General features: G+C 37.2%; 1 protein-coding gene across 1 annotated transcript in view; it reads left to right on the top strand.

Annotated features, from left to right (window-relative positions):
* The window catches only part of PECR (peroxisomal trans-2-enoyl-CoA reductase), an 18011-nt gene extending 7989 nt beyond the window's left edge, over window positions 1–10022 (top strand). Inside the window, exons 4-8 of the mRNA XM_011358642.2 lie at window positions 1334–1415; window positions 3585–3681; window positions 4825–4935; window positions 8876–8987; window positions 9468–10022. Of these exons, the coding sequence (XP_011356944.1) occupies window positions 1334–1415; window positions 3585–3681; window positions 4825–4935; window positions 8876–8987; window positions 9468–9604 (539 nt within the window). The 3' untranslated portion in view covers window positions 9605–10022. The remainder of the gene's footprint in view (window positions 1–1333; window positions 1416–3584; window positions 3682–4824; window positions 4936–8875; window positions 8988–9467) is intronic.
* Window positions 10023–12893: the final 2871 nt, after the last annotated feature.

Consider the following 12893-nt stretch of genomic DNA (forward strand, 5'->3'; position numbering starts at 1 on the left):
AATTGATATCTGTCAAAGGTGCCAATGCAATTCTATGGGAAATAATACTGTGGCAGTTGGATATCTACATGCCAAAAGACACTCACCTCTCAGCATAAATGAAAGTTAACCAAAAGTTCAAAATGGATCATGGACCTAGATGCAAAAAGTAAAATTCTAAAACTTTTAGAAGCAAACAAGGAAGAAAATCTTTCCGACCTTGGGTTAGGTAGAGTCCTAAGATACACTGCCAAAAATACCACTTATAAAATATAAAATCGATACACTGGACTTAAAATTAAACATGTTTGTACTTCAAAAGACACCGTTAAGAAAATGAAAAGATAAGCCACGGACTGGGAGAAAAGATATTCAAATCACATATCTGAAAAAGCACTCGTATCTAGAACATGCAAAGAACTTTTACAATTCAAAAATAAGAAAACAACCCGATTAAAAAATGAGCAAAAGATTTGAGTAGATTTCAGCAAAGAAGATATGTGAATGGCTAATAAGCTCATCAGAAGATGCTCAGCACCATTAGTCATTAGTCATCACCTGCAAATCAAAACTTTCACGAGATATCACTTTACATCCACTAGAATGGCTATAATCAAAAAGCCAGACAGTAATAGTGTGGAGAAACTGGAATCCTCATGCATTTTTGGAGGAATGTCAAATTGTGGAGACACTTTGGAAAGTAATTTGGCAGTTTTCTGAAAAGCTAAACCTAGACCCTGCATACTGCCCATAGATATATACCCAAGAGAAATAAAAACATGTTTCAACCTAAAGACTTGTGTTCATATCACCCCCCCAAAGTGGAAACTATCTAAATGTTCATCTGCTGGTGAATGGTTAAATAAAAAGTGGCAATCCACACAATGGAATACCATTCAGCAATAAAAAGTAACTATTGATACATGTCACAGTACAGGCCAATCTCACAAACGTTCCAAGAAGCCAGACAGAAAAGACCACATATTGTGTGATTCTGTTTATGTGAAATGTTTAGAAGAGGCAAATCTGTAGAAACAAAGTAAATGAATGTTTGCCGGAGGATGGGTTGTGCTGCAAATAGGCACAAAAGAACTTTTTGGGATAATGGAAATGTTCTGAAACTGGATTGTGGTGATAGTAACAGGTCTGTATATCTATTAAAAATCATTAAATTATGCACTAAGTGAGTGAAATTTATGATATGTGAAGTGTACCTCAATCAGGCTTTTGTAAATTAAATTTGGTAAATGTAAATTAAAATTTAAAATATATCAAATAAAAAGCATGCTGGAGCAGGATCAGAGAAGGGTTGGGACAGTATTTAATATAATTTTCATTTATCTGTTTTCTGCAGTTTACAACTCCTGGATGAAAAAGCATGGAGGATCTATTGTCAATATTACTATGCTTACTAAAAATGGATATCCAGGAGTTGTGTAAGCATTTTTATATATTTTTTCCTATGTGTCAAAGGTTCAGAAATAGCCAAAGTAAAACCAGTATATCAGTGAAGTAGTATTTAGTATCAATTATTGTGCATACATCAAAAAGATAGTTTGTGGACCAGGAGCACTCAAGCGAAAACATGGAATAAGGCTCAGAGGTATATTGTTATCAAGCAGCTTATCTGGTGAGACAACAGTGACTAGTCTTCACAGCGATTGTTTACAGTTTTTGATTTTTCAATAGTTACCTCATATACACCTTGGGAGACAGTTAAGCTTGCCTATGATTTCCAGAGGCAAAAGCAAGAAATGATTCAGTCAGGTTAGCTTTGCAAAACAAACTAAGTTAAGCTTTGTTTCTATAACTTAACCGGTTTTGTCTGCTCAGGGGGACTATTCAAGGCTGGTTTCCCTTTGCTTTTGATATTAACAATTGTCTTTGGATTTTGTCCTCTGAATACGGAGAGTCGGGTAGGGAAATTTTCTTAAAGGACTAATTTCATTACTCCTTTAATGAGTTATGATCTCAATATTTAACGTTTCCCTTTATTTGGACTTTAAAAATGTACTTCTGAAATTCTCATTCATATTAGGGGTGGCAGATTTACCAAGAAAAGAAAAACAAGCAAACAGGATGCCTTATTTAATACTCTTTTAATTACAAATATGTCCCAACTATTGATGGGGCATACTTATGGTAAAAAAAATTTTTGTGGTTTATCTTAAATTTGAATTTAGTTGAATGTCCTATATTTTATCTGCTGAACCTGATCCAGATGTTTCTAAATTGGTCCCTATTGTTTAGAAACCTCTGTGAAGAAGTGGAATGAAACTAACCTAATCTTCAAATTTAGATTTGAATATCATGAATATACTTATTTAATTTTAGGCATAACTGCTAAATTGTTACTTCATAATGAAATTTGACATATTTGACTCTTATTCCGATTATGTTAAATTTTTACATAGCAAACCGATTTTTTTTTAAAGGAAAGAAATCAAAGAACTAATGAAACTGAATCGGTAAATTTTTCATAATTATCCAAAAGGCCTTCCAGGTAGAAAAACAATGTGCCAGGGAGCTACTTGAAAACCACATGTACAACAGTTAAAAAATCTGGTTTAAGAAGTTTAGTTTTGCTCATTCCTTTAGTATCTTTTATAAGTTCTGATTCCTTTTATTTTTAAATAATTTTTTTTTTTTATTTTCCATCATGGAATCGTTATTTCTTTGAAATGAACCTATCTCGGTGTTATAAAAACAATGCATGCTAGTTTTTATAGATATAAAAAACTGTATAAGGTAGAAAGTCAAACCCTCTAAACCTTCTCATCCCAGAAATAACCCATTAACTAATTAAAATCATGATCTTAATTTCTGTATAATTATTAAGTAATCTTTAATCTGCAGGGTGATATTTTGGCACTGTGTAAATATTCTCTTTGACGTTATGATTTTAGCAACCATTGCTGATTCTTACCTGAATCATTGAGGGTATGAAAATGTTGATTTTTCTGATTTCATAATTAATTCTATATTTTTTAGCTGATATTCTTCCATAAAAAGATTTTTTTTGCCACAACTATCCCTTCTCTCTCTTTATATATATATGTGTTTATTAATGTTATCATCATTATTAATAACTTTTTTTGGTATACCACTATGAACTTACGGATTTCCTTTCAAATTCATTGTTTCAAATATATAGATTGTCTCAAATTTAATAGAAATTTGTATTGTTTCTACATTTGGGTATTACAGATAATTCTGTAATGAATGACATTGTATATATTTGTTTCATATTTGCGGAGGTATATCTTCAGTTGGGTTGCCGAGTGAAGGGTAAATGGATACCGTTAGGTTTCCAAATTTTTTTCCATTTTGCACTCCCATCAACAATATATGAGAGTGCCAGTTCTCCACAACCTTATCCAAATTGGGTATTTCAACTTCTGGACAACTGTGATGAGCATCTCCTCAGTTGTTGAAGGGCTGTCTGGATATCTTTTTGTGTGTAGTTGAACTGTATTGCTGTCTTGGCACATTTTTCTATGGAGGTTCTAATAATTTTCTTCTTAATTTCATCTAAGGCTAGTCTGTTTTTCCATTGTGCAAAGAAGTTTAGACTGATTATATTGTTTATATTTTGTCTTTTAAAGGCACAGCGCAGCTGCCAGAGAAGGTGTTAACAATCTCACCAAAACCTTAGCCTTGGAATGGGCCAGCGATGGAGTAAGGATCAACAGCGTTGCTCCTGTAAGTAGATGTTCTGTTTGAAAGCTGTTGACAGATTGTGTTCTTCTGATTATTGTGTGTTGTCGATAGAGGTATTTGTTAATATGTATGTATACTAGAAAAGATTGGCTTTTAAAAATAGATAAAATTAGGAAAAGCCTTCTTTGATTTATAAGTATTGTTCGATTTGATTGTCAAGGTTAAATTAAGGCAGTGATTCTTGTATATTATTAGAATTATCAGTGAAATATTTTTAAAATAGTGATTATATATATAATATTTTTAAAATAGTGATATATATATAATATCATTGGTATGTTATAATTGGTATGTTAGTGTTATAAGAACATTATTAAACTCGTATATGTTCTTCTGAGACATTTTTAAGTTTAGTGTCTAAACCTTTATACTTCTAGAATATTCCTTCTCTTTGAATGAAAGATTATAAATTAATTAGAAATCAGTATGTCACCCCAGTATCATTTAGAATAAACAATACTGCTAAATTTCTTCATCTTACTTTTATGCCTCCTGTTTCTTTGCCTCCTCCCCATAACCTCTTATAGTTTGAGGCCAAAACAAATAACTTTATCCTGTGTTACAGAGTTTATAAAGTCATTTTCTTGGCTTTATAAACCCTCGAAAGCTAGTGAAAGCAATATAAAAGAATTCCTAAACAATTAAAATATTAGCTTATTTATATTGTATTCAAATGTTTTATTTGTGATTTCACTCTAGGCGAAAAGCCATGACAATATTGCATTTTCTAAGCCTCACATAACCATAATCCAGTCTTATATTGTAAAAGAGAGAAGCTTGGTGGAGGATAAAATAGACTTCCCTGTCCCATTGCTCCCAGCTAAGTGGCTCACTCATCTACTCGTGTAATTATGCTTTCAGAAACCAAGACTTTTATGAAAAAATCCAGGGTGTGACTGGTTATTAAGGAAGGGGAGGCCACAAAATGAGCATCCAGATAATCCATTCATAACAGCAATATTTCTTTGACAGTACTGAGAAAAATTACTATTAGAAATCTTAACTTTTCTATTAAACTTAAACCACTTAATTTTTGGTATGGGTCGATAGACTGCCTTGATGTCTTTACAATTAAATTTTAATTTTACATGCTTTATTTTGTTCCTGTTTTATTTTTAAATATAGGGAATTATTTATTCCCAGACTGCTTTTGACAACTATAGTTATTTGGCAGAAGACTTTTGGAGAAAACAATTGCAGAGAATCCCAGCTAAAAGATTTGGAGTTCCTGAGGAGGTAATGTGTATTTCTAACACTGATTAGAATTACCTTGGTTTGTACTTGGGAAATGTGTAACATTTTAGTGTCCTTTTTATGTAGTATGATTGGCCGATAGAGATGATCACTTCCCCTGTCATCAAATCATTTCCCTGGGCTTTCTGGCTCTTGGGGAGTATCCTGTGCTTTGAATACTCACAGAGGTCCTTATTCAGAAGGGAATGCAGTGTGAATTAAGAAAAGCATATTCTTTAATACTCAAAAATTGGCAGACTTTTAAAGATTATTCGCAGTGTGGAACCTGAAACCATGCCAGTGAACTTTTTGTATTCTGTTACATGAAAATCTATTGATCTTTCTTGTACTTTGTCTGGGTGTTTCACCTGTGGATGATTTCATAACACCAGGCCATTGGTCTTTTGGGAAATATTGGTTCACTGAATTATGCAGATCTTCTAAATGTTGACACACAATTCTATTCTAAGTGTTGACATTCGGTATCCCAAGATCACGTTTGGTAACATCACCACCTATCTCCTCAGAAAAATCTTTAAATATTAGGAAATTGTCAAGCTCATGATGACAAGTGCAAGTTTTCCAAAATTCTGATTTTCACTTGAAAGTTCAAATGTTATCATTGACAACAAATACTTTCATTGTTTCTCTTTGAAGTGCCAGTCTCACTGTACTCATTTTTGAAAAATGTCTGCCCAACATCCAACTATGAATAACTGTACTTTGTTAGTCATTCTTCCAAGTAAAAAACAGTGTTTCACAGAAAAAGTGACTAGTTCCATTTGGAACTCAACCATTCTACTTCTATATGTAGCAGATGTGCTTAATGTGTGATTCCTATTTCATCATGCTGGATATTAAAAAGATGTAGATGATATGGTCAAGATTAATACAATTAATAAGTTTTACTGCTTCATCGAGGACATTCTAAAGTGAAACAGGCTTTCTCCCCACAATAAGTATTGGACAGTAAAGAATAAAACGACTACTAGTATAAAGAGATCACTTGCTCAATTTTGTGTTCCTGCCATGATTTGTGCTGAGGCTCTAACAGTCTTTCCCACCATTGCTTTGGCACCATTAGTACAGATATCAACAAAGTGGGGGGAAAAACCAAACAAATAAGGACTTAGTATTATTCTGAAACAAATTTTGACTTTGCAAATCTCCTGAAAAGGTCTTAGGTATACCCAGCGTTTTGCTGATCATGCTTTGACCAATAATGTAGGTAATACCTTCAAGAAGTTTGGTTGTGCAGGGAAGCAGAGATGATGGTAGCTGCCATGAGATGCAGCATAAGGAGAGAGTTTCAGCTTGTCTGATCAGGTGCTAGTAACCCTACGTCATGTTTTCGAGATACTTCTGATTGCCCAGCCAATCATCAGTGTCCCATTCGGGGCAGAACTTTCATACCGGACCATGAACCCAACTCTTTATCAGTGAGTTGCCTTCTTTTAGGAGAGTCAGAATGTAGCTATAGTTTTAAAAAGACCTGCCTTGACCCTCCATGGGTTCCATCAATATCTCTTGGAAAGGGATATTACAGCACATGACAGACCCTTCCATTGGCTTATAAGATCCTGCACACTCATTTTTACAAATTAAGAAACTAAGGACCAATGAGCTTCTGTAATTTGTCTAAGGCCATATATAGGTCATGGTACTGGGGTACAAACCCAAGCGTATTTAAAATCCTCATTATTGTTCATAAACAAAGCTGAAAGTAAACAGGTAACTAACTAAGCTAAAAGAGGTGTTACCCACATAAAGTGAGTACAAGTTACTAGTCTCTAATAGGCATTATTGATTGAGAAAGCTCTTGTGAATGACTTAGTACTTTAAGCCCATCCATCAAATGGATTCCATTCAAATGAATGTTACGAATACCTCTGAAGATATTACAATAACACTCAGTTAATTTGGTCATTTGATATCAAAATTGTATCAGTTCAGTTTAGCTCCATGTTGAGCTCCAAAAGTAAATCAGACATTGAATAGTTATATGTCTTTTACCTAGCAGATAGCTTTAATTCAGTGTTATTTAGTAATGCCTAGTGTATGGGCAATCACTGTAGTAGGAGCTGGGCAATGCAGCATCCCTTCATTTGAGGGGGAAAGATGCATACAGATTCTTTCATTCTGTTTACATTTATTAAGTGCTTATTTTATGCTAAACACCATCAAAGGATGGGCGCCACCACCCAATATTTGAAAACAAAATTCAGCATAAAGCCACATTTATTGCTGGTCATGCACAGTCTCTCTGAGCAGACTATGGATCTTTTGCTTTTTCTTGGGGGGAAATGTGGTTTCAGGGATTTGAAGACTTACAAAGCTCATGGTTACCTGGGTGAGCTGGTTGTTCTTTGGCTGGATTTAGAAAGGAGCTTATTGGAGTGAGGGTTCCTAACTGGCTAACTTTCAGAATCGAGGCGCTTTCATCAATTAGTAAGCTAACAAAACATGTTGACAGGAAGAGTTGTCAATGATAAAACAGGGTAAACTAGTCTGATGATTAACTCGTTGCTGTGGCTCATGTTTCTCTACCCTTTCCCAAAAATATAAGAATTTGTAAATTAATTCTATGCCAGTTCTGTGTAATAGTCACAAATGCAATTTTAGGCTTCCAAGTAGCCACATTAAGAAAAGTTTAAAAGAAGTGAACTTGGTCTTCATAATATATTTCATTTAACCCAGTATATTCAGAACATCATCATTTTAACATGTAATCAATATACAAAACTATTAATTAACTGTTTTACATTCTTTTCATATTGAGTCTTCAAAATCTGGTTTGTGTTTTATACTTATAGTACATATGGAAAGTGTTTTGGTAGCGCCATATGGCCAGTGGCCTCTGTTTTAGACCATGCAGTTCTATCCTAGCTGCTGGGAACTCAAGGATAGAGAGAATGCTATGCCTGCCCTCTAGGGTCTCAGAATCTCAAAGAGGAATAGCGTGTAAACAAACATGGTTACAGGGCTATGTAGAGGACCAGGACTAGGGTGGGGCAAGCAGGCCATGGACATAAAATTTAAGGACACACTCGCTCTTAGGGTTGTGCAAGTATAAAGTCTGCTCAAGAGTGAATGCCTCCTTAAATACTGTACCCTGAGCCCCTCCCTCATTAGTCTCTCCCTAGTCCCAGCCCTGCTTGGGAGCCTGATAAAATGGCAGATTCTGGGGCTCTGAGTTTACAATTCAGAAGCTTTCTGGTAGGATCTAGGAATCTGGAGTTTCAATAAGCATCTCTAAGAATTCCAAGGCAGGTGTTCAGGATCACCCTTTGAGAAACTCGACCTGTGCCAACAGCCTCACATGAGAGTTCCCTTACATCCAGTGAAATAATTTCTCTTGTTCACTGTGGTTTGGGGAGTAGATGTTGCTGAACTCATCCATGAACTGTCTTTTTAGGGGATGCAGGGGGATTCTGAAGTCCCTCTTGCAGAAAGCTCCTGTCGTCTGAGTCGCCAGGCTTTCAGCTTGCAGGACCATAGACTGAACAAACTTAATGGCATTTTATTGTTCTACAGACACATTGGCTATCTCGGGGACATGAATATAAAAGGCACATGGCGGCAGTGAGAAGTGGGTTGTGGATGGGCAGTGAAAGGTGTGGAAGGAACTGAGTTGTTTGAAATGGGAAAGAGCCAAGATTAAGCACTGTGTTCACTTTGGCTTCTTCACATTGTGTGGCTTATGTGACACTCTCAAAGGCTCCATCCTATCTTGCCATCATCTTCGCCCTTATCTCTTACTGATTTTCATGATGCTCAAATAGAAAAAGGCAGTTGTCACTGTACTGTCAGATTATGGTACACACACACTGTAGGATTCATGTTATAGCCACGTGCTCTGAGATGTGTTTATTCAAGAATAGGGAGCAACCCCAAATGGTGTGTATCTGCTTTTCTGTGTGCATGTGTGTGCTTCCATTTCCAGGTCTCCTCCTTGGTATGCTTCCTGCTCTCTCCAGCAGCTTCCTATATCACCGGACAATTGGTAGAGGTCGACGGAGGCCAATCTCTGTATGGTCCTGTATGTGAGATACCAGGTGAGCAGTCAAGAAATGAGTAGTCACTAACAGTATGCCTTTCCATGTCACATTTTCAAAACGTCTTGAGTAGCTACTTAAGAGATACAAGTTTTCTCTTATAGAGCATCATAATGTGCAAAATGTTTATATTCATGATATGATTTTTAAAGGAAATGTTTTTAGTCACAGACAATACCTAAGTATCTTTACTATAGAACTTAGCTTTATATATTTAAAAAAAATTTTGTAGTTTCAATGTAGTTTGGTAGAACTTGAACCATGAAAAATATTTTCAATATGAATATTTATATACAGGAGGAGATATATAATAAGAAGAAGTTGCCATGTTTTTTAGATTTAATTCCTTTTTAGATTTAATTCCTCTTTGTTCCTCCAATAAACAGCTTGTATATCTGAGCAGAAGAGGGTTTGGTGGAAAATAGGAGGACTTCTGAGGTTAATAGATTTGCGATTAACTTGAAGTTTTGTGCTTAAAAGATCATGACAACTGGCCCGAGGGACCAGGTGACCTTTCTGTTGTCAAAAGGATGAAGATGTCTTTAATGCCTAAAACCGAAAAACCGAGCTCTGAACTAAGGGAAGAAGGAGGTGTCCTATGTCCCCAAATGCCTTAACGTCTCAAGAATGCACTTCTGTACTTTATAGGAGCTTATAGTTTATATGGAAAAAATACTTTCTGCATTTTAAATGTTATCAATTGTGTCTATGCAAAAACTATTCCTGAAATAAATGCATTTTTAAAGTCCAAACCAATGCCCTTTAGCCTTTGATTTAAAGGAAATTTTTTAAGAATGGAAATTAACATCCTTTATGATTATACTTTTTATTTCTAAGAAAGGTATTTGAAAAATGAAATAATTTCAAATTAATAATAGAGGTATCATGATCTCCCAAAAGGTTGTAATATGTAATTATAAAGGTAGGCAATAAATCTAATTGTGGCATCATTATGATTCTGACAGCTAGAGTTATACAGTGACTCATTTTACCTGGCAAGTACTTTTGTATCAATAAAGCTTTATGGTAATTATCTATGTGTGTTTTGTTTTATTCATGAAGTCAAATTTATATAAACTCTCTTAATTTAAAAGAGAAGTAAAGTTATGTATAGATTTTTTTGCAGTGCTTGATTTATGTCTTGATTTCTTACCCAGAGTATTTCCTTTTCCCCATGTTTTTCCTTTTGTATGCAAAAAATTTTTGAATTACATTGTGTATGGATGTACTAGGGTTCAGTATTTTGCCTTCAATCGATCCTTTCTGGCAGTTATCCTGATTTCTGAAATGCCATTTACAAATTACGAGTGTTTGTGTTTTGACTTAATTAAACCTCTTTCAATGGGCATATTCCCTCTTTAAGCATAGTAGATATTTCCTTTTTTTTAAAAATCAGAAACTCTCAGTTCAGGTACCTGTGTATGATTTACCAAGCTCTAGGTGGGTCCCCTGAATCTGCCATTTTATCAGGCTCCCAAGCAGGGCCAGGACTAGGATGAGACTAATGAGATGCCTAGAGTGCAGAGTTCAAGGAGGTGCTCACGTTCGGGTTTGCACAAGTGCCCAGCCACTGTGATTTTGTGTCCGTGCTATTAATGTGAAAAGAATAGAAATCTTTTCTTCCTAGACAACATTTTAGCAGTGGCCTCTGGACATGATGCTGTCATAGTTAACTTAGAATTACAAGCCATATTGGAGGACAAAGTGGCCCTGGCACAGGAAGAGGCAGGGCTTGCCTTTCAAATTACCTCACGTTGATGACTGCTAAGGACCACTTCAATCCCTATAGTGTTGACATTTATTTCTGCTGAAAGCACAGAGCCTGTTCTACATAGCTCTACACTTAGCTACAACTTCTTATTAGATCTTATTAGGCCATCACTGGATTGCTGATCATTATGAATATTCTAGAATCATAAGTCTACTCTCCAGGACTTCTAAATGTGTCATAATAGTGTCCCATCAGTAACGTTCTTATGCTACTAACTCTTAGTAATTTTTGCTGTAGACTGGATGTTTCTGAATAGGTTTACTCATTCACTCAGTTAATAGTTTGAAGCTATTGCTGTGTGGTCAGCATTATGGTAGGAGCTGGGCATATGGTAGGAGCAGTGCTAAAAAAAAGAATACACATAGACCTTGGCCCATAGAGTGTATGAGAGTGGGGCGGGGTGGGGGAGGGGGAGGAGGGAGAGAGAGAACCATTAGTGAAGCCACACAAATAAATTGAAAATTCCCAAATGTTCCAAGGGCTATAGAGGATAAGGTCGTGGTGCTACAGGCATATAACAGGAAGAAAATGGCATCTAGGAAAACAGAAACAATTCTGTGATTATTCATGTAATAGAGTTTGTCGATAAAGAGGCCCCTTGCGGATGTTATCCCTCCCACACTCACTGCTCTTTTGGTTCATGGCTGTATCAATTCAAGTCCTCTGAGAAACAGATACCAGGTTGCGCCTGAGACTTATTGTGGAATATGCCTTGGAGGTTAAAGAGCAAGGAGCCCAAGAAGGCAGTGATAGTGTTCACTGTGACGCAAGTCTGACACTTGTAGAAGAGAAAGAGAGGAGTGGGCAGGAAACATCTCAGATTGCAGCGAAGCGATACCCTTTTCAAGTTAGGGTTGCTGCTTGTGTGTATTCAGTCACTGTGGGGCAAGGGGGTGCCAGGAGACACTCAGTGGATCACCTGGGTTCCTCTTGTGCTCCTCCCTGTTCCCAGTGTATAAAAGTAGCTCTGATGACTCCTGCTGGTGGTGATGACTCCTTTTCTCACCAGCTAGTGCCTGGACACAGGGAGTTCAAATACCCTGGGATCAGCCATAGTTTGTAGTTCATTGGGACCTTGCTGGGTCCCCTGGCAATAGTTGTTCCCTTTGGGACCAGGACCTTCCATGCTGCAGGGCCTAGAATTGCAGGAGTGAGAAGCACAAAGTCCTTCAGTGGATCTCTAGGAGTGAGGGTAAGTAGGGCCACTCCCTCTTCTGCTTATTGGTTCCCAGACATGTTCCCAAAGCCACTGGGGATACACATTCTGAAAGATGGTACTTCATCCTTTCAGAGGGTCCCTGGCACTTCCTTTGTGAGCCTGGCTGCTTCTGGAAGTGCGGTGTGTGATAAATCAGTGGTTCCATGATCAGGGACCCACCCTTGCACCTCTTTTACTGAGAAGTGGGTCACCTGGTTGGGTGCTGTCGCATGGATTTCATGCCTACGGATTAGGCTTTGTTTAAGCCCCCAGAGAGTGGTGGCATCTGAGTCCTGTGAGCAGGAAAACTCTTACTTGGCATGAGTATCTGTCACTGTGAGGAGTGACACAGGTGCCACACAGTCATTTTGAACAGAGAAAGTTTAATACATAGAATTATAAGTTACAACGGGGGATTGGAGCAATGAGGGATTGGCTAGTAGGAAGTAAAGAAAACTTTAAAGAATATGGGCATAGCAGAGGTAAGGATCACCTACCGATCTACTGCTAAGGCTGAGATGAACCCACCCCCCTCTCCAACCCCAGGCTGACACCCGTACCTTGTTGGGAGGGCATAGCCTGGCTCACTTGATGGCAGAACCATCATTAATGGGGCTATGCTGGTAGAACTTGCCTGAAATCTGCTCTCTAGAAACTGTGCACGGCAGGCGTCTCACCACAGGCCTCTGCCAGAAAACTGCCTGAAGGAGATGCCAAGGGAAGCTGCTGGCCACTTTGCACCACCAGGTTGGGCGGGCAGCCTGCAGAGCTGGAGTCTGGAAACAACCCTTTACCTCCTGCCGTGTCTCTCCATCGCCCTCTACTGACAAAGCTTCAGTGTCATCTGGTAAAAGAAAAACCATTTCAAGGGCCCAGATCCATTTTCACAGAGCTGAGAAGTAATAAATCTATAACCGGCCCACTCAGACTTGCCATC

Source organism: Pteropus vampyrus, unplaced genomic scaffold (genome assembly GCF_000151845.1).
Source record: "Pteropus vampyrus isolate Shadow unplaced genomic scaffold, Pvam_2.0 Scaffold42, whole genome shotgun sequence".
In the NCBI taxonomy this organism is placed as follows: domain Eukaryota; kingdom Metazoa; phylum Chordata; class Mammalia; order Chiroptera; family Pteropodidae; genus Pteropus; species Pteropus vampyrus.